The 20742-nt window shown below is 63.4% G+C and overlaps 2 protein-coding genes across 8 annotated transcripts; one reads left to right on the top strand and one right to left on the bottom strand.

The window, feature by feature from the left end:
• Window positions 1-88: 88 nt before the first annotated feature.
• Window positions 89-6246, top strand: XNDC1N (XRCC1 N-terminal domain containing 1, N-terminal like). Of its 7 annotated transcripts, none has more exons than XM_065049708.1 (10): window positions 91-236; window positions 2021-2122; window positions 2323-2461; window positions 2555-2710; window positions 3392-3555; window positions 3732-3808; window positions 3908-4110; window positions 4509-4593; window positions 5282-5412; window positions 5778-6246. In XM_065049708.1, exons 1-10 carry the CDS (start codon window positions 186-188, stop codon window positions 5975-5977), a joined length of 1308 nt encoding a protein of 435 aa, XP_064905780.1. In that variant the 5' UTR covers window positions 91-185; the 3' UTR covers window positions 5978-6246. The 7 variants fall into 7 exon arrangements, 6 of the variants coding, with proteins under 6 accessions (XP_064905780.1, XP_064905782.1, XP_064905781.1 ...); XM_065049710.1 differs by having other exon boundaries at window positions 93-559; XM_065049709.1 differs by having other exon boundaries at window positions 93-542.
• A 168-nt stretch (window positions 6247-6414) lies between these two features.
• NUMA1 (nuclear mitotic apparatus protein 1) lies at window positions 6415-19946 on the bottom strand. Its single transcript, XM_065049568.1, is given in 18 exon segments — window positions 6415-6797; window positions 7565-7732; window positions 7807-7908; window positions 8122-8292; window positions 8855-8991; window positions 9071-9353; window positions 10162-10378; window positions 10470-10627; window positions 11610-11828; window positions 11930-12028; window positions 12122-12190; window positions 12945-12986; window positions 13585-16770; window positions 17538-17660; window positions 17832-17896; window positions 17899-17971; window positions 18873-18990; window positions 19777-19946. Coding segments are annotated over 18 exon segments (5421 nt in total). The 5' UTR covers window positions 19932-19946; the 3' UTR covers window positions 6415-6761.
• Between the last annotated feature and the right edge of the window lie 796 nt (window positions 19947-20742).

Here is a 20742-nt window from a genome sequence, read left to right on the forward strand (position 1 = left end):
CTACGCCGCCGAGGCCTCGACCAATCGCTAGGCGCGGCGCTTGCTTTAGCACCAATCAGACGAGAGGAGGGGAGGGACAGCCGTCAGGAGCGCCGGTTGAGGCGGGAGGACGGGGCGAGCTGTCACGGCCCAGGGATCATCTGCCGTTTACCAGTTGCGGAGCCGGAAGCACAGTCACGGTTACCATGGCTGCCTTGCACCGCGGGACCGCGAGTGTGAACACTGGAGGGCTGCGGGTGTGAACGCTGGAGGGCCGCGGGTGTGAACGCTGCGGGGCCGCCGCCTCTTTCCCCCCATCCCTTCCTGCAGCCGCTTCACGCTGTTTCAGAGGGAGCGCACAAGGCAGACGCTCCCTTAGCCCAGGCGGTGACGCGGCGCTGCCGGAGGACTACGTGTCCCATCATGCACCGCGGCGGAGCGCCGGGCCGGGGGCTCGAACCGGGGGCTCGAACGGGGGGCGGGGGCAGGACCGGGGACCTGAACCGAGGACCTGGGCCCGAGCCGGGGGTCGGGAACGGGGGCGCTGAAGCGAGGAGGGAGCGGTGAGCAGCCCGCGGAGGTCAGGGGTCAGAGGTCACGCGGTTTGGGCGGGAGATTCAGGCGGCGGCTTCGCGATCGGTGAACGGGGTGAACGGGACTGGGGGGGGGTGGTTGTGGGGCGGACTGGGAGCTGCGGGGTCGAGTGGGACTGGGGTGGTGGGGCAGTTGTGGGGGACACGGGGGGTTCACAGAACCCCAGAATGTCAGGGGTTGAAGGGCCCTGGAAAGCTCATGCAGTGCAATCCCCCCATGGAGCAGGAACACCCAGATGAGGTTACACAGGAAGGTGTCCAGGGGGTTGGAATGTCTGCACAGAAGGAGACTCCACAACCCCCTGGGCAGCCTGGGCCAGGCTCTGCCACCCTCACCAGGAACAAGTTGCTTCCAGTTTGCACCCATTGCCCCTTGTCCTGTCCCTGGTTGTCACCAGAAGAGCCTGGCTCCATCCTCCTGACACTCACCCTTTCCATATTGATCCCCAGCAATGAGTCCCCCCTCAGTGTCCTCTTGTCCAGCTCCAGAGCCCCAGCTCCCTCAGCCTTTCCTCACACGGGAGATGCTCCACTCCCTTCAGCATCTTGGTGGCTGCGCTGGACTCTCTCCAGCAGTTCCCTGTCCTGCTGGAGCTGAGGGGCCACAACTGGACACAATATTCCAGGTGTGGTCTCCCCAGGGCAGAGCAGAGGGGCAGGAGAACCTCTCTGACCTACTGACCACCCCCTTCTAACCCACCCCAGGTACCATTGGCTTCCTGGCCACAAGGGCCCAGTGCTGGCTCATGGTCACCCTGCTGTCCCCAGGACCCCCAGGTCCCTTTCCCCTACACTGCTCTCCAACAGCTCGTTCCCCAACTTACACTGGAACCTGGGGTTGTTCCTGCCCAGATTCAAGACTCTACACTTGCCCTTGTTCTATTTCATTACATTTTCCCCGCCCAGCTCTCCAGCCTGTCCAGGTCTCTGATGGCAGCACAGCTTCCAGTGTCACCACTCCTCCCAGCTTGGTGTCACCAGCAAACTTGCTGACAGTCACTCTATTCCCTCATCCAAGTCACTGATGAATATATTGAATAACAGCGGCCCCAGCACTGCCCCTGAGGCACTGCACTAGATCCAGGCCTCAACTGGACTCTGCCCATTGACCACGACTCTCTGGCTTCTTCCCTTCAGCCAGTTCACAGTCACCTCACCACCCGCTCATCCAGACCCACTCCCTCAGTTCAGTGTGAGGATGCTGTGGGACACGGTGTCAAATGCTTTCCCGAATGCTTTACTGCTTACAATTGTGAGGCAGTTGTGGGGGCTCTTGCTGTGGGAAAACAGGCGGGGAGGGGAATTGCTGCGATGGGGCTGGGGGCTCTGCGGTGACTGGATGGGGCTGCTGAGGTGGGTGGGATGGAGCTGGGGGGCTGCAGAGGGGCTGGGGGGGTGAGTGGGGCTGGGAGGGGCAGAGGCTTCAACCACCCCCTCATTCCCCGCAGGGATCCAGCCCACAGGCTGCTCAGTCCCAGCAAAGGATCGTCCCCGGGGGATCCCCGATGGCCCCGGTTAAAATCAGCTACGTCGTGTCCTTCTCCTCGCAGGTCTCGGGGTGTTTCCTCCAGGGTGGGGGGGTGTTGCAAAGCACAAGTGTCAGGCACAGCCTCATTAGGCAATGCCTAATTACTGCAGATGGGTACAAATTAACCGCAATTTTTGCTATTTCTGGGGGGTCGCTGGCGCAAGATGAAGGTGGTTATGGGGGGAGCCAGTTGTGTGACGACGTCTCTGCTGTCCCACGCAGGACCCCAAGTTCCCGGTGGAGAATTTGCTGCGGGAGGACGAGCCCCGGCCCTGGCTCTGCTGCCCCCGCGACCGCAGCCAGCGGCTGCACGTGGAGCTGCAGCTGGAGCGGGCGAGTCCCATCGGCTACGTGGACATCGGTACGTGCATCCCCTTCCTGTCCCCTGGCCGGGCTGTCCCCTGGACAGGGGTCAACAGCCCCCAAACCTCCTGTCCCTCCTGCTTTACCGCAGGGAACTGCGGCTGCGCCTTCCTGCAGATCGAGGTGGGACGTTCCTCGTGGCCGTGTGACCGGCCCTTCCTCACCCTCCTGCCCAGCGTCGTGCTGATGACGCCGGCCCAGTCCAAACTGGGCCAGAACCGCTGCGGGGTCCGGATGTTCAAGGAAGGTAAAGAGAGGAAGGGAAGAGGCCCAGGGGGCTGATGGAAGGGGATGGGGGGACAGGGATCACGGGTGTCCTGGAGCAGCTCCGCTCAGGACAAGAAAGGCCTTGAGGTGCTGGAGTGAGTTGAGAGAAGGGAATGGAGCTGGTGAGGGGCTGGAGCACAAGTGTGATGGAGCGGCTGAGGGACCTGGGGGGTTCAGCTGGAGAACAGGAGCTGAGGGGAGACCTTCTGATCTCTGAACTGCCTGAAAGGAGCTTGGAGCCAGGGGGGTCGGGCTCTGCTCCCCAGGAACAAGCGCCAGGAGCAGAGGAAACGGCCTCAAGTTGCGCCAGGGGAGGTTGAGGTTGGATGTGGGAACAATTTCTTCCCCAAAGGGCTGTGGGGCATTGGAACAGGCTGCCCAGGGCAGTGCTGGAGTCACCAGCCCTGGAGGGTTGGACAGACAGACAGGAGGTTCTCAGGACATGGGGCAGTGCCGGGGGTGGGGAACGGTCGGACTCGATGGTCTGGAGGGGCTTTTCCACCCAAAATGATTCCGTGATTCTGTGCCCCCTTGTCCTGGCCTCTCCCGTGCACTGAACCCCCCAGTTGTCACCTTGTCCTGCTTCTGGAGGGGGGACGGTGGCACTGGGTGACAAGTGGGGGCAGCGCCACGATGCTGGTCCCCACTCTGCCCCCCCCAGCGGATTTCCTGGCGCCGGCGCTGGGTCAGAAGTGGGACCGGCTGCGACTCATCGGCAGCCAACCCTTCAGCAAGCACGGCCGGTTTGGGCTCTCCTTTATCCGTGTGCGCACACCGCTGGACCCCCCGCATCCCCCACCGCCCCCCCAGCACCCGCCACCCCCGGTAGGTGCCTTGTGTCACCGGGGAACCCGCTGGGCTGCCCGGTGACAGGGTTTCTCCTCTGCCACCACCACTTGTGCCCCAGCAGGGCAGTCACTGGGCAGAATCAGGGCTTGCATGCAGGGTGGGGGACACAGGGAGCTGCTCCCCATTCCCAGGACCCCCCACTTGTCCTACAGGAAGACACTGACCCTGTGGACACTCCCTGGCGCTCCAGCCCTGCTTTTCGTCGGACTTTCGATCCAGAACCGCACTCGTACGTACCCAGGCTGGTCCGTTTCTGTCCCCTCACTGTGCAGCCGGGCCTGGGCCACTTGTCCCTGAGCACAGGGACTGACGGTCTCTCTGTCCCCAGGAGCTGCGGGGAGGAGCAGCAGCTGAGGAGCCGCCTGCAGCAGCTGGAGCCAGCCGCCCGGAGCCCCGTGTGCCTCAGCCGCCCGGCGCAGATGGTGCTGTCGGCGGCGCGGAGCCGGGCACGGAGACCCAGAAACAGCACAGGAGCGCCGGGGGGACACCGGGAGCTGCCGGCTGGGGACCTGGGAGGCCCCGCGGTGCCAGGTGAGCCGGAGCAGCCGGTGTGGGGCACGCTGTGGTGCAAAGAGCCTTCACGTTGTTGGTACGTGTACCCCAAAACCAGCCCAAGGGGTCTCTTCCTGCTGAGGGCTCTGCCCGTGTCTGCAGGGACCCCTGTTCCCCATCCTGGCCCTGTTGATCGTCCTTGGGACACGTCACCCTCCTCACTGGCGTGAGAGACGTGCGATGGTCGGTCCCCCAGCTGCCCGAGTTGCTGTCACCCACTTACTGGTCGCACTGGGGCAGCAGGAGGCGGCAGTCACCAGTTTGTATCACACAGGTGTTTTCCTGCCCACAAATGTCACCAGTTCAGGTGTCACCCGGCCCCTTCCACTGCGAGATCCGGGTGCAGGGAGGAACTGCTCCCTGTCCCTGTTCCCCAGGGTCCGTGCAGGATGACGTCCCCGCAGCCCCGAGAGCCCACGGGCAGCCGGAGCACAGGCAGCGAGCGCACGAACCAGCAAGCAGGTACATCCCGCTGTCCCAGTGCTCTTCTGCCCTCAGCCCGGCCCGTACCAGCACTGGTGTGGCCAGCAGGCCCAGGGCAGTGACCGTCCCTGTGCTGGGACCTGGGGGGACAAACCGCCAATCCTGGGGGCAGTTTTGGGCCCCTCATGCCAAGCAAGGCCTTGAGGAGCTGGAGCGAGTGGAGAGAAGGGAACGGAGCTGGTGAGGGGCTGGAGCACAAGTGTGATGGAGCGGCTGAGGGAGCTGGGGGGTTCAGCTGGAGAACAGGAGCTGAGGGGAGACCTTCTGATCTCTGAACTGCCTGAAAGGAGCTTGGAGCCAGGGGGGTCGGGCTCTGCTCCCCAGGAACAAGCGCCAGGAGCAGAGGAAACGGCCTCAAGTTGCGCCAGGGGAGGTTGAGGTTGGATGTGGGAACAATTTCTTCCCCAAAGGGCTGTGGGGCATTGGAACAGGCTGCCCAGGGCAGTGCTGGAGTCACCAGCCCTGGAGGGCTGGACAGACGGACAGGAGGTTCTCAGGACATAGGGCAGGGATGGGGTGGTTAATGGTTGGACTCAATGGTCTGGAGGGCCTTTTCCAACCCAAATGATTCTGGGATTGCTCCAAGTCCTTCCTGCACGTGGGGCTGGTCCTTCGCTCCTCGGGTGGGACACAGGACACAGCCTCAAGCTCAAATCCTCCTCTCCAGGTCTCCGCTCGCCGGTTCCACATCAGGAGGAAAAGCCAGAACCTGCAGCCCCCGAGAGAGACGGGCTGGGTGGGGTGACAGGGGAGGGGACAGCGGTCCCGGGGACACGGGCATCTGCCCCCTCTGCTCAGGTGGGTGCTCAGCCCTGGGTGTCAACTGCCTGCAGACACAGGGGTGGGCAGGACACGCTGCTTGGGCACAGCATGGGGTGTCTGTCTGTCCATCCATCAGCTCAACGCTGCTCTCTGCCGTGGCTGTGAGGGACAAGGGGACAGTGACAGACAGGGACAGCGGTGGCTCCCGCTGCACGTGTTGAACCCCAGATTTTTTGGGGGAGAAGCAGCGGTGGCCTCGGAGCTGGGCCATTGCTCCTGTGACAAGCAGGGATGTCACAGCACGTCACCGGGTGCCACGCAAACATTCAGGGAGGGTGGGAGCCTAAACCCTGCGCTCCCCGGGGAACCGGGGACACCTGTGTCACCTCCCCTTCCCACAGGTCACTTCAGCCTGGAGCTGCTGCCCACACACGCTGCCGGCTGCGGGGAGGAAGAGCCTGAGGTGGCCCAGCCTTCGTCCCCACCAGGGGGGTCCTGGGTGTCCTGTCCCCTCTGCCAGCTGCTCTTTGCCGCAGCCGAGGTGGAGCAACATGCCAGCACCTGCGGGGAGGGGACACCGGGGACCTACTGGCTGGGGTAGGACTGTGGGGACAGCAGAGGGGACAGGGACGCAAGGGAGCCCGTGCTACTGGCTGGGGTAGGGCTGAGGGGACAAACCCCCATCACAGGACACTGAAACCACAGGTGTCGGTGACACCGGAGCGGAGCCTTGGCTGTGCTGGCAGAGGGACGGTGGCCCCGGTAAAGCCGTGACAAGGCTGATGTGGGGACAGAGGAGCCAGTGCTGTCCCCAGGGCTGTGACACTGGGAGTTGCCGTTGAAGACAAATAAAGGAGAAAAGTAGGAAAATGAGAGAAAAGTCCCCTGGGGCTGCGCAGGGCTGTGCTGAGTCCCCGGTGGGACAGCTGGAGTAACAAGAAGAAGGTGACACTTTTCCTCCCCTCAGGACCCAGTTGCGGTCCCTGGTTGTCACCACAGTGTGTCCCCAGGGTGCAGGATTGAGCCAGGACCCCCAGAGCAGGAGAAAAATACAATTTATTTACAAGTAGAAACACGTTAAAAATGTCACCGTCCCCCCCCCTACGCTGTCCCCAGGGGCTCCCAGGATGTTCCATCCCCCATGTCCCCATCCTGGGGGGCTGCAGGATCGGGACCCCCCCACCCCATGTGCAGATGCTGGAGGTGCCCCCATAGCCCAGGGACAGCAGTGGGACACAGGGCAGTGTCACACGGGGAAGGTGGCGCCATCTGTGTCCCCCCAACCAGGGCTGGTGGACCCTGGGGGGACAGGGAGAGGTGGGGGGACAGGGAGGAGCACAGGCTGGGGACAGGGGACACTTTGCCCTCCCCACGTTGGGGCCACCTCAGACTTTTGTGTCCTTGACTGATCGGCGACTGGGCTGGAAGGGACAGAGCAGAGAGGGGACATCGGTGAGTGTCACCAACCCCCTCCCAAAGCCCTGGGGGGGGAGGTTCCCATGCTGGGACCCCCCCACAGTACTGCTGGGACAAGGCCACCCCCCGTGACAACAGGGGCGTGTCCCCCCCATTCTCCCCAAGATCCCAGGGCAGGGGGTCAGGGCACTGGGGTGACAATGTGCATCCCCTCATGTCCCTCCCACCCATAGGGGGCTCAGGTACCAGGTTTGGGTGCCCTGGGGGAGCTTGGGGGCTGTGGGGCGGGGGGCAGTGACAGGTTTGGGTGCCCTGGGGGTGTCTTGAGGCAGGCGGGGGAGAGGCAGGTGACATCTGTGGGTGTCCTGGGGGGTTTGGGTGCTAAGGGGGAGTCTGGGGGGTGGTGGGTTTGGGTGCTCTGGGGGGGGTTCATGGGCCATGGAGGGGAGAGTAAGCAGGCGACACATTTAGGTGCCCTAGGGGGGTTTGGATGACAAGTTTGGGTGCCCTGGGGTGTCCAGGGGAGACAGGTGACAGGTTTGGGTGTCCTGGGGGGGTTTGGGGGCAGGTGACATGTTTGGGTGCCATGGGGAGGTTTAGGTGCCACGGAGGGTGGGGGGGTGACAGGTTTGGGTGCCCTGTAGCAATATGGGGGTGTGGGGTGCGGGTGACAGGTTTAGGTGCCCTGGGGGGGGGGTTTAGGGGTGCAGGTGACACGTTTGGGTGCCATGGGGGGGCTCTGGGGGTTGCGGGGGGGTGGCAGCATCCCTACCTTGCCCTTGGGCGACTTGGCGCTGGCGATGCGGGGGGAGCGGCGGGCGCCGCTGCGGGGGGTGCCCTTGGGGGTGCTTTTCCGCCCGGCCGCCCGGCGCAGGAGGCTGTTCCCCAGCTTCTTGGGGGTGTTGAGGATGCTGAACGCCAGCGACTGGCGCTTGTCGACCTGCAGGGACAGCGTGAGCTGGGGGGGGGGCAGGACAGGGGGTCCCGACCCCCCAGTTTTTCCCACATCCGCACCTGCTTGGCCGGGGGCTGCACTTGGCTCCTGCGGACGAGCTGGGAGCTGCGCCGCTCCCGCGGGGTCTGCGGCCGCGGGAAGCAGCTGGTTGGCTTCTTGGACTGGAAAAGAGGGACAAAAGGGGACAGTGAGCCCTGCGGTCACCCCCCCCCGGGGGGCTGGGGACACAGAGGGGCTGCATGGAGGGGACAGGAGGCTCAAAGCTTCCCCTCCTGCCAGCTCTGTCCCCAAGGCCCCCCAGCAGCCACCTCAACACCTGGAGAACATCTGCATGTGTCCCCCAGTCCCGTCCCCAGCAGTGTCCCCAGACTCACCTCGGGGGTGTCGGGGCCCTGGTGGGACTCGTCCGAGAGGCGTTTGCGCTGCTGGCGGGTGGTGATGCCGGTGCCAATGGGGCCGGGCTGCATGCTGGCGCGGCGCAGCGTCTCCTCGGGGTCCCCCGTCTTCATCTCCTCGTCCGTGATGGTCCCCAGGATGTTGGAGGGCTGGAGGTGACACAGAGGAGTTGGCACCAACTGAACCAAATGAACCCCAAACCCCAACGCTGGGAGCTGTGGAATCACAGTGTGTCCTGAGCTTGAAGGACCCACAGATCATCGCTTCCAACGTCTGTCCCTGCGCAGGACACCCCACAGGTCACCCGTGTGTCTGAGGACGGTGTCCAGTCTCTTGTTGAACACTGTCAGGTTGGGCCGTGACCCCTCCCTGGGAGCCTGTTCAGTGTCCAGCACCTCTGGGGAAGAACCTTTGCCTCATGTCCCACTGACCCTCCCTGGCGCATCTTCTGCCATAACTACTATTATCTGCCAGCAAACATCATTTTACACACCTGCAGGATCGCTCTATTTTTATAATACAGAAATTAAGACTAATTTTTGAATCAATCTTTCCCCGCAAGCCTTCACTTCCCATGAGAACACAACAGAATCGGTGGCTTCTCCCGGGAGGACAATAAACCCCTGTCCCTCTGCTCAGCAAAGCCACCGAGATGCTTTGAGCAGGATCTATTTGAAGCTCCATTTCGGGTGTTTAATTCGGAGCCCTTACCCGGCTCTCCAGGGGGTAGCAGGTTTTGAGGTGGGGGGGGCAGGCGCGGTTCCGCTGCTGCAGCTCCGCGATGCGGTTCCAGTCGTCCAGCTGCTCCGGCTCGTCCTGGCACGTCCCCAGGTAGAAGCTGCTCCGGCCTAAACCCAAAGGAGAGTTCAGGGGGTGCCCCAGGGGTGGAATTAACCCCCAGACCCCCCCCCAGGCGCCCCCACGCACCGAGGCTGGAGCTGCTGCTGCCCCCCTGCAAGCGCCGCAGGGAGCTGCGGGTGACCGGCCGGTAGCCGGGGAGCCCCAGCAGCGCCGAATTGCTGGGGGGGTCCTGGGGGGAGGAGGTTTCCAGCTTGACCAGGGACTCCTGGGAGGAGAAGCTGGCGAGGGAGCGGGTGGAGGCGGCCGAGCGCAGGCGGCTCCTGCCGGGGTCGGCGTTCGGGGGCGGAGGCGCCGGGAGGCTGCGGAAGGAGATGTCGGCGCTGGAGGGTTCCTCGGTCTTGGCTTGTTTCTGGGGGGGGAATCCAGAGATGGTCAATCACAGATGGTTTGGGTTGGAAGGGACCTTCCCAGCTCCCCCAGTGCCCCCCCCTGCCATGAGCAGGGACATCTTCAGCAGCTCAGGTTGCTCAGAGCCCCGTCCAGCCTGGCCTGGGATGTCTCCAGGGATGGTTCATCCACCACCTCTCTGGCCAACCTGGGCCAGGCTCTCACCACCCTCAGGGCAACAATTCCTTATATCCAGCCTCAATCTCCCTCCTTTAGTTTAAACCATCACCCCTTGTCCTGTCACAACAGGCCCTGCTCAAAAGTCTGTCCCCATCTTTCTTATCGGCCCCTTTTAAGTCTGGAAAGGCCACACTAAGGTCTCCTGGAGCTTCTCTTCTCCAGCTGAACACCCCAACTCTCTCAGCCTGTTCCCAGCAGAGCTGTTCCAGCCTCGCGTCATTCCTGTGGCTCCTCTGGCCCCTCTCCAGCAGGTCCATGTGTGTCCTGTGCTGAGGACCCAGAGCTGGACCAGCACTGCAGGGGGGTCTCACCAGAGCGGAGCAGAGGGGCAGAATCCCCTCCCTGCACCTGCTGCTCACGCTGCTGGGGATGCAGCCCAGGACACGGGTGGTTTCTGGGCTGTGAGCACACATGGCAGCTCATGTCCCATCTTTCACCCCCCAGCACCCCCAAGTCCTTCTCCCCAGCGCTGCTCCCCACCCCTCCATCCAGCTGGATTGATCCCAGGGGTTGCCCCAACCCAGGTGCAGGACCTTGCACTTGCCATTGTGCCCCACAGATCCCTCCCTGCCCCACGGCCGGGCGCTCACTTTGGTCATGGTGATGTTGATGGTGGTGCGGCGCCGCGCCGAGCGGGTTTTGCAGCCGGAATCAAGCGAGACGTCGCCCAGGGAGCCGGCGCTGCTCTCCAGCCGCGACCGCGTCCGGCTGGGGATGGGGGTGAAGTAGAGGCTCTCCAGGGACTCCACCTTGCGCGGCAGCTGCTGCGACGCCACCGACGTCTCCAACCGCGAGCGACCGGCCTTCCTGCAGAGACGGGCGCGAGGGCGGCGTTGACACCGGGGTTCTGCGGCGCCGGCAGCAGGACGCGCTCCGCCGAGCCGCGCGGGGACGGTACCTGGTGGAGTTGAGCGGCTGCGCGTCGTCCATGCTGAGGTCGAGGCTGTCGGCGCTGAGGTCCGCAGGGTTCTGGCTGAAAGTCTCCTGGCCCTTCAGTGTGTCCGGCGTCACCTGGAACTTGCCAAGATCCCGGAGCTGCCGATTGGCAAATTCGACCTGGATGGGAAGCGGGGAGGATGGGAGAGCGTGGCCAGCAGGTTGTCCTGTGCCTCTGCCCTGGTGAGACCCCATCTGCAGAACTGGGGCCAGCTCTGAGCTCCCCAGTTTAAGTTGGTTGGAAAAGCCCCAAAAGATCATCAAGTCCAACCGTTCCCCAGCCCTGTCACTGCCCCATGTCCTGAGAACCTCCTGTCCGTCTGTCCAGCCCTCCAGGGCTGGTGACTCCAGCACTGCCCTGGGCAGCCTGTTCCAATGCCCCACAGCCCTTTGGGGAAGAAATTGTTCCCCACATCCAACCTCAACCTCCCCTGGCGCAACTTGAGGCCGTTTCCTCTGCTCCTGGCGCTTGTTCCTGGGGAGCAGAGCCCGACCCCCCTGGCTCCAAGCTCCTTTCAGGTAGGACAAGGAATCACTGGAGAGAGTCCAGGGAGGGACACAAAGATGCTGAGGGGTCTGGAGCATCTTTGTGATGAGGAGACACTGAGAGAGCTGGGGCTGCTGAGCTGGAGAAGAGAAGCTGAGAGGGATGTGATCAATGATCAATATGTCAGGGTGGGTGTCAGAGGATGGACCAGACTCTGTTCAGTGGTGCCCAACACCAGGGTGAGGGGCAACGGGCACAGACTGAAACACAGGAGGCTCCATGTGAACATGAGCAGAACCTTGTGTGCTGGGAGGTGCCAGAGCCTGGCCCAGGCTGCCCAGAGCGGGTGTGGAGTCTCCTGCTCTGAGACATTCAAACCCCCTGGGATCCTGTGTGATCTGCTCTGTGACCCCGCGTGATCTACTCTGGTGACCCTGTGTGATCTGCTCTGGTGACCCTGTGTGATCTGCTCTGGTGACCCTGCTCTAGGTGGGTTGGACTGAATGATCTCCAGAGGTCCCTTCAACCCCAACCATCCTGTGATTCTGTGATCCTCTCAGCAAGCCAGTGGTGATGAGGAGGAGGAGGAAGAGGCTGAAGCTCCGTCACACCCACCTGAGCCTCCAGGCTGCGGACCTGGCTGCTGAGGTTCCTGCAGCTCAGCTCCGACTCCTTGGCCTGCAGGACGCTCCGCTCCAGCTCCTTGGCCAACCTCTCCGACTCGCTCCGCAGCTCCGCGTTCTCCTTCTGCAGCTGCTCCATGGCCTTCAGCTTCTCCGCCAGGTCCTGGTTCTGCTGCTTCTTTGCGTCATAGTGAGTTTTTGCCTTTTCCATCTGGGACGGCAGAGAGAAAACCCGTCAGGCTTCCCCGTTACACGCTGCCTGGAAGGATGGGGACGTCGGGGACATTGGGGACATGCCAGCCCCCACCATACCTGGCCTTTGTAGTGCTCGGCCGCTTGCTCCTTCTGGGCGAGCTGCGCCTGCAGCTCCGTCACCTTGTCCTGCTGCCGGGTGGCTTCTGCCTGCAGCTCCTGCGGGCAGGGAAGGGACAGGCTCAGGGTCACACACACATCCCCTGGAAGCCACCAAGGGCTCAGCCCTCCCGGTTTTTGGTCCCTATTTACCTTAACTCGCTGCTGCTGGCTGCGCGTGGCTTTCTCGTGCTGGGTCAGCTTTTTATTCAGCTCCTCCACCTGGAAGGACACGGCTGGGTCACCACAAAATCACACAAGCGTTTTGGTTGGAAAAGCCCCTCAAGCTCATTGAGTCCAACCATAACCCACCCTGTCCCTGCCCCATGTCCTGAGAACCTCATGTCCGTCTGTCCAACCCTCCAGGGCTGGTGACTCCAGCACTGCCCTGGGCAGCCTGTTCCAATGCCCCACAGCCCTTTGGGGAAGAAATTGTTCCCCACATCCAACCTCAACCTCCTTCTCCAGCCCCTCACCAGCTCCGTTCCCTTCTCTCCACTCGCTCCAGCACCTCAAGGCCTTTCTTGGTGTGAGGAGCCCAAAACTGCCCCCAGGATTGGCGGTTTGGCCTCCCCAGGTCCCAGCACAGGGACGGTCACTGCCCTGGTCCCACTGGCCACACCAGTGCTGGTACCAGCCAGGATCCTGTGGCCTCTTGGCCACCTGGGCACACGCTGGCTCATGTTCAGCCGCTGTTCAACCAGCTCTGGGTACAAGACTCCCATCTACAACTGTCCCATGGAGGAGCACGTCCCCCCTTGATGATCCTCATGGGCTCCTACAAGCTGGCAGGTTTGGGCCCCAGTTCCCACTTCCCAGGTCAAAGGTCCAAGCCCAGAGACCCAGAGCCACGTGCCCTGCAGCTCGGCCCCCAATGCAAACGGTTCAGGAGACAAGCGTGGCTCCGGTGGCATGGGGCAGCAGACGGGGCTGCACGCTGTCATTGATGAAGCAGCCAGCACGTTGCATGAGTTACCTGCTTGGTTTGCTCCTTCCGAAATACCTCCAGCTGCTCCACCTGCCAACACAAAACACAGAAGTGAACATGTGGATGGTCTGGGAAAGGCTGTTTGGGGAGCGTGTCCCAGACCCCCGTTCCCAGGCTGAGCAGGAGGATGAGGATTCAGGGGTGTGGAGGAGACCAAAAGGGAACGGAGCTGGTGAGGGGCTGGAGCACAAGTGTGATGGAGCGGCTGAGGGACCTGGGGGTTCAGCTGGAGAACAGGAGCTGAGGGGAGACCTTCTGATCTCTGAACTGCCTGAAAGGAGCTTGGAGCCAGGGGGGTCGGGCTCTGCTCCCCAGGAACAAGCGCCAGGAGCAGAGGAAACGGCCTCAAGTTGCACCAGGGGAGGTTGAGGTTGGATGTGGGAACAATTTCTTCCCCAAAGGGCTGTGGGGCATTGGAACAGGCTGCCCAGGGCAGTGCTGGAGTCACCAGCCCTGGAGGGCTGGACAGACGGACATGAGGTTCTCAGGACATGGGGCAGGGACAGGAGCGGGGAACAGTTGGAGTCAATCTTGAGGGGCTTTTCAACCACAATGATTTTGTGATTCTAAGGAATTCCCTTTTCCTGGAGAACCCCCCACCCACCGGGGAGGTCACTGGAGCCCCCACCTGCGCCGTCAGCTTCTGCCTCTCCTCCAGCAGCTTCTTCCTCTCCTCCAGCGCCGCCGCTTTGCTGCTCTCGTGCTCGCTCCTCATCGCCTCCAGCTTCCGCGCCGCCTCCTCGGCCTCTTGCCGGCTGCCGGCCACCAGCTCCTCCGACGCCGCCCGCAGCCGCTCCATCTCCCGCGCGTGTCTCTCCCTGGCCTGGCCCAGCTCCGCTTCCAAGCGCTGCTGCCCGCGGCTGCGGCTCTCGCTGAGCCCCCGGTTCTCCTCCGCCAGCCGCGCGTTGGCTTGCTGCAGCCCCGCCAGCCGCGCCGCCTGCTCCGCCGCCTCCGCCTGCAGCCGCTGCACCGCCTGGTCCTGCTCGGCCGATCGCTCCCGCAGCGCCGGCAGCTCGGCCGCCTCCAGCTTGGCCCGCGCCAGCTCCGCTTGCAGGGCGGCCAGGGTTTTCCCCCGCTGCTCCAGGTCCTGCCGGTGCTGGCTCTCCAGGGAGGCGCGCTCGGCTTGCAGCTGCTGGTAAAGCAGCTTGAGCGCCGGCAGCTCGGCAGCGAGCGCCTGGGCAGCGCCGAGCTCCTGCTGCAGCGCGGCCAGGAGCTGCTCCTTCTGCAGACACTTGTCCTGGCAGACCTTCGCCTCCTGGCGCAGCTCGTCCTCCCGCTGGCTCTGGCAATGCCGGTCCCTTTTCAGAGCCTCGATGGCCAAGCGCTGCTTCTCCATCTCCTCCTGGCACCGCTGCACCTCCACCTTCATCAGCGAGCACCTCTCGGCCGCGCGGGAGGCGGCGGTGGCCATCTCCGTCTGCAGCACCCGCAGCCTCTCCTCCAGCTTCTTGCTCTTCTCCGACTCGGCCAGGATCAGGCGCTTCAGCTCCTTGCTCTCCCCTTCCTTCTCCGTCACCTGCCGGTGCAGGATGGAAACCTCGTGCTCCAGGCTGCCGATCAGGCTGTTCTTCCTCTCCAGCTCCTGGACACACTGGGACACTTGCTCCTTCCAGTTCTCCTCGGAGCGGCCCTTCTCCTGCGCGGCGGAGCGGAGGGACGCCAGCTCTTTCTCGGCGGCGGCCGCGGCGCTTTTGCTCTGGCTCAGCTCCCTGCCCTTCTCCTGCAGCTCCTTCCGCAGGGCGTCCACAGTGGCGTCGTGCAGAGCCTGCGTCGACCTCGAGGCTTCCAGAAGCTTCTGCAGCTCCACCACCTTCTCCTTCTGCTGGGCCGCGTCCCTCCTTGAGCCATCCAGCTCCGCTCGCTCCACCAGCGCCGCCTCGGCCGCCGCTCGCTCGCGGGCGGCCATGACCTCCTGCTGCTCCCTGCACTTCTGCTCCAGCCCTTCCACTCGCAACCGCAGCGCCTGCATCTCCTTCAGCTTCTCCGGGGGAAGGTCCCGGTTCGAGCCGGGTTCCTGCTCCCTGGGATGGGTTTTCTTCTCCGAGCTTTTGACAGACGCATCCTTTGAGCAGGTGGCTTGGACACCGTCCCTTTCCCGCGGCTCGTTGTCCACCTTGGCTGCGGCGAGCTCTCCTTTCAGCTTGCTGACCGTCTTCTGCAGGTCCCTCAGCTCCTCGCCCTGTGAGACGTTTTTCCGCCGCAGCTCCTCCATCTCCCCGTCCTTCTCCTCCAGCAGCTCCCGGGACCGTTCCAGCTCCTCCCGGTGCGCCGACCGCTCCACCCTCTGCTCGTTTAGGGAGTTTTGCAGCTTCACCTCCAGCTCCGCCTTGCGGGTTCGCTCGGCGGCACAATCCGCCTTGGCCCGCTCCACCTCCTGCCGCAAGCGTTCGGCTTCCTCCTCCCAGCGCGCCAGGTCCTGCTGGTGCTCCCGCAGCGTCTCCTCCAGCCGGGCGCCCAGCAGCGTCACCTCCCCGGACAACTTCTTCATTTCCACCTCCACCTCCAGCTCCCGCTGCCGGCCGGTGGCGGCCGCCCGGGAGAGCTCGGCCTCCGCGTTCCGCAGCCGTTCCGCGGCAGCTTCCAGCTCCTTGGATTTGAGCTTTTCCTGGGAGAGCTGCTGGGAGAGCCCCTCCAGCGCCTCGGCAGCTCGCCGGGCATCGGCCTCCAGCCCGGCCACGCGCTGGGCTGCGGCTTGCTCGGTGATGGCCACCCTCTCCCGCAGCGAGGACACCTCGGCCCTCAGCTTCTGCTCCTCGCCCTCCTTCTCCTTCGCCTGCGCCCGGGCGCTGGACAGGTCGGCCTGGAGAGCGGCCAGCTTCTCCCGGTGCTCGGTGGCCAGGCGTTCTGCCCGCGTCTCCAGCACCGCCGCCTTCTCCTGTTCGGCTCGCAGCTGCTGGCAGACCCGGCCGTGCTCCCGGCTCAGCGCCCGCATCTCCTCCTCCAGCCGCGCACATTCGCCGTCCTCCCCTCGGGCGGCGGCGGAGGCTCCGGTTTCTTTCTCCCCGCTCTCCTCCAGCGCCCGGCGCTCGGCCGGCTCCTCACCCCGCTCCCGCTGCAGCTGCTGCCTCTCTGCCTCCAGCTCGGCGATCCTGGCCAGGCTGCTCTCCAGGCTTTCGGCCGCTCGCCTCTTCTCATCCTCCAGGATCCCCTCGGTGTTCCGCAGGGATTCCTCCAGGAAGAGCAGCCGCTCTTGCAGGCGCATGTTCTCCCGTGCCAGCTTCTCCCTGTCGGCCAGCCTCTGCTGGCTGTCGCGCAGCCTGCCCTCCAGCTCCCGCAGCCGCGCTCGCAGCTCCTCCGCCGCTCCCTGCTGCTGCTGCTGGGCCCCCAGCTCCAGGATCCTGCCCTCCAGCTCGCTCACCCTGCGGCTCAGCTCAGCCTTCTCCTCCGCCCAGGCGGCCTGCCCGGCGTCGCGGGCCTGCGCCACGGCCTGCAGCTGGCTGCTCAGGGCGGCGTTGGCCTCCCCGAGCTGCTGGAGCTGCTGCAGGGCTGAATCTCTCTCCCGCAGCGTCTTCTCGTGCTGGGCGTCGAGGGCGGCCAGCCGCTCGGCCTCCGCCGCGTGCCTGGCCGCCGCCTCGGCCTCCCGCGCCCGCAGGTCCTGCTGCAGCTCCTCCTGGGCCCGCTGGCTCTCGGAGAGGGAGCTCTGGAGGTTGGCGATGAGGTTGCCCAGCTGCTGCTTCTCTTCCTCGAAGCGGCCGCGTTCGCATTGCAGGGCTGCCTCTCGCTGCTGCTTCTCCTCCTCCAGCTGCAGGACAGTGGCCTGGAGCTCAGCCCCTTTTGCAGTGAGGCCGGACACCTCCTGCTTCAGCTCCTCCAGCTGCCAGAGAGAAGAATCACAGAATAATTTGTGTTGAAGGGACCTTCCCAGCTCCCCCAGTGCCCCCCCTGCCATGAGCAGTGACATCTTCACCAGCTCAGGTTGCTCAGAGCCCCGTCCAGCCTGGCCTGGGATGTCTCCAGGGATGGTTCATCCACCACCTCTCTGGCCAACCTGGGCCAGGCTCTCACCACCCTCAGGGCAACAATTTCTTCCTCATGTCCAGCCTGAATCTCCCTGCTTTATTTTAAACCATCACCCCTTGTCCTGTCACAACAGGCCCTGAAAAGTCTGTCCCCATCTTCCTTATCAGCCCATTTTAAGTACAGAAAGAATCCCAGAATGTCAGGGATTGGAAGGGACCTCAAAGATCATCCAGCCCAGTCCCCATGTTGGAGCAGGAAAGGATGCAATAAGGTCTCCCTGGAGCCTTCTCTTTGGAAGGGGGGAAAACAAAACACACACCCCCTCAGGTGTTACTTGAGCTGTATCCAACAGCTTCACCTTCCCCCCCAGCACACCCCACTTTCCCCTCAGCCTTGCACCGTCCCACCCCCCGCGACCAAATGCCTTTTCTCACCATGCAGGAGCTGCCCCATGCTGGGGGACCAGTAGCTCCCCGGGAGCTGTATTCCCAAATTTGGCACAAAAGGGGCTCCCACGGAGCGCTCAGCCCCACAACACCCACCCAGCAGCAGAGGGCAGCCGGCTCTGCCCCACACGGCTTTGCCGGCACCCCCAGCGGCTCCCTGCAGACCCAGCCGTACCTTCAGGACGTCCCCCATGACCTCTCCCTTCTCCTGGGCGCTGCTGTCCCCCAGTTTGGCCAGTTGGTCATCCAGCAGAGAAATCTTCCCCCGGAGAATCTCCACCATCTCTTCCGAGCATTTCTAGGGACAGAAATGGGGGACAGAACACGACGTGAGGCGAGGGAACCCCTGGTTTAATCAACGCTGAGCTTTGTTTCGGGGTCTCCCTCCTCGCTGCAGGGACAGCAGCCGACACGTCCCCCAGGCTGTGGGTGCAGCAGAGCAGGGGACACCCCGGCGGGACCCCCTCACCTTCTCGTGCAGGGCAGCACGCAGCTCGCCCTCCAGCTGCCCCTGCTTCTCCTGCGCCTGCGCCAGGCCGCGTTGTGCTCCTCCGACAGCTCGTTCAGGGCCTCCTGCAGCTGCACCAGGTGGCTGCCGATCTCCCGCAGCTGCAGAGGGAACAAAACAACGTTCCTGAGGAGGGACAGAGAGTGCCCTTGCCGGGGCACCGCGCACGGCAGCACCCCCGGACATACAGGCAGCTCCACGCAGCGCCTATTTCTACCACCAGGATTTCCCTTTGGATCAGGATCTGGAGTCCAAAACAGGCTCAGTCAAGGGGTCAAGGTCACACCAGGACAGCAGCAGAGCTGAGTGTTGGTGACAATGGCTGAACGTGAGCCAGCGTGTGCCCAGGTGGCCAAGAGGCCACCAGCATCCTGGCTGGTACCAGCACTGGTGTGGCCAGCGGGCCCAGGGCAGTGACCGTCCCTGTGCTGGGACCTGGGAGGCCAAACCGCCAATCCTGGGGCAGTTCTGGACCCTCACACCAAGAAAGGCCTTGAGGTGCTGGAGCGAGTGGAGAGAAGGGAACGGAGCTGGTGAGGGGCTGGAGCACAAGTGTGATGGAGCGGCTGAGGGACCTGGGGGTTCAGCTGGAGAACAGGAGCTGAGGGGAGACCTTCTGATCTCTGAACTGCCTGAAAGGAGCTTGGAGCCAGGGGGGTCGGGCTCTGCTCCCAGGAACAAGCGCCAGGAGCAGAGGAAACGGCCTCGAGTTGCGCCAGGGGAGGTTGAGGTTGGATGTGGGAACAATTTCTTCCCCAAAGGGCTGTGGGGCATTGGAACAGGCTGCCCAGGGCAGTGCTGGAGTCACCATCCCTGGAGGGCTGGACAGACGGACAGGAGTTCTCAGGACACGGGGCAGGGACAGGGCTCAAGTAACAGGTGGACTTGATGACCTTGAGTGGCTTTTCCAACCAAAATGATTCTGTGATCAAAGTCTCCTCCCTGGCTCCCACCACAAATCACCGGGCTGTGGGGACACGCAGAGGACACAGCGTCCCGTACCTTGAAGGAAAGGTCCCCGTTCTCCTCGGAGAGCTGGTTGATTTTTCGGTCCATTTGGCCTTTCTCGGTCTTCAGGTCCTGGCACTGCCTGAGAGCCTCGTGCAAGCGCAGCATCAGGCTGGGGGAGAGGAGAGGGAGAGAGGGGAGAGGGGAGAGGGGAGAGGGGAGAGGGGAGAGGGGAGAGGAGAGGGGAGAGGGGAGAGGGGAGAGGGGAGAGGGGAGAGGGGAGAGGGAGAGGGGAGAGGGGAGAGGAGAGGGGAGAGGGGAGAGGGGAGGAGGGAGCGGGGAGAGGGGAGAGGGGAGAGGGGAGAGGGGAGCGGGAGAGGGGATCGTTATGTCGTGGCTTAGCAGGGCACAAAGCAATGTGGGCAGGGACATCGCTGGGGACCAATGCTCCTGGATATGGCTGGGGAAATTCAGGTTTCAAGGCATCTCTGCGCCGTGGTGAGAAACCACCATAAGATGGGGACAGACTTAGAGCAGGGCCTGTTGCGATAGGACAAGGGGTGATGGTTTTAAACTAAAGGAGGGAGATTGAGGCTGGATATAAGGAACTGTTGGCCCTGAGGGTGGTGAGAGCCTGGCCCAGGTTGGCCAGAGAGGTGGTGGATGAACCATCCCTGGAGACATCCCAGGCCAGGCTGGACGGGGCTCTGAGCAACCTGAGCTGCTGAAGATGTCCCTGCTCATGGCAGGGGGGCACTGGGGGAGCTGGGAAGGTCCCTTCAACCCAAACCATCCTGCGACTCCCTGGGTGCAGAGGAGATGACACAGAACACGAGAAGGTTTGTCCTCACCCCCGTTTTGTGCTTTGCTGGGGAATAGACAACACAGAGCGCAGGGACGCAGGAGCGAATGGGACCAGCCCAGCAGGAGGGCGCAGACATCCCCCACCATCCATTACCTCTCGTTCTTCTCCCGCAGCTCCTCCATTTCCTTGGGCTCCAGCTGGTCAGCCGCTTGCTTCTCATTGAGCAGAGTCAAGCGCTCAATCCGCTGCTGCATCATGGTGATCTGAGCCTCTGGAGAGGGTGGAACGGAGAAAGGGCCTGTTACCATCTTCTATGTCACCAGAACCCCCCAAAACAGCCCAGCACAGGACATGTCTCCTTCTCCCGAGGAATAGAGTGACTGTCAGCAAGTTTGCTGGTGACACCAAGCTGGGAGCAGTGGTGACACTGGAAGCTGTGCTGCCATCAGAGACCTGGACAGGCTGGAGAGCTGGTGGGGAATAACCTGATGAAATAGAACAAGGGCAAGTGTAGAGTCTTGAATCTGGGCAGGAACAACCCAGGTTCCAGTGTAAGTTGGGAAACGAGCTGTTGGAGAGCAGTGTAGGGGAAAGGGAGCTGGGGGTCCTGGGGACAGCAGGGTGACCATGAGCCAGCACTGGGCCCTTGTGGCCAGGAAGCCAATGGTACCTGGGGTGGGTTAGAAGGGGGTGGTCAGTAGGTCAGAGAGGTTCTCCTGCCCCTCTGCTCTGCCCTGGGGAGACCACAGCTGGAATCTTGTGTCCAGTTGTGGCCCCTCAGTTCCAGCAGGACAGGGAACTGCTGGAGAGAGTCCAGCGCAGCCACCAAGATGCTGAAGGGAGTGGAGCATCTCCCGTGTGAGGAAAGGCTGAGGGAGCTGGGGCTCTGGAGCTGGACAAGAGAGACTGAGGGGGGACTCATTCCTGGGGATCAATATGGAAAGGGGAGTGTCAGGAGGATGGAGCCAGGCTCTTCTGGTGACAACCAGTGACAGGACAAGGGGCAATGGGTGCAAACTGGAACACAGGAGGTTCCACTGCAAGAGGAGAAGCAACTTGTTGGGGTGAGGGTGGCAAAGCCTGGCCCAGGCTGCCCAGGGGGTTGTGGAGTCTCCTTCA

The sequence above is a fragment of the Columba livia genome, chromosome 1, assembly GCF_036013475.1.
Source record: "Columba livia isolate bColLiv1 breed racing homer chromosome 1, bColLiv1.pat.W.v2, whole genome shotgun sequence".
NCBI lineage: Eukaryota > Metazoa > Chordata > Aves > Columbiformes > Columbidae > Columba > Columba livia.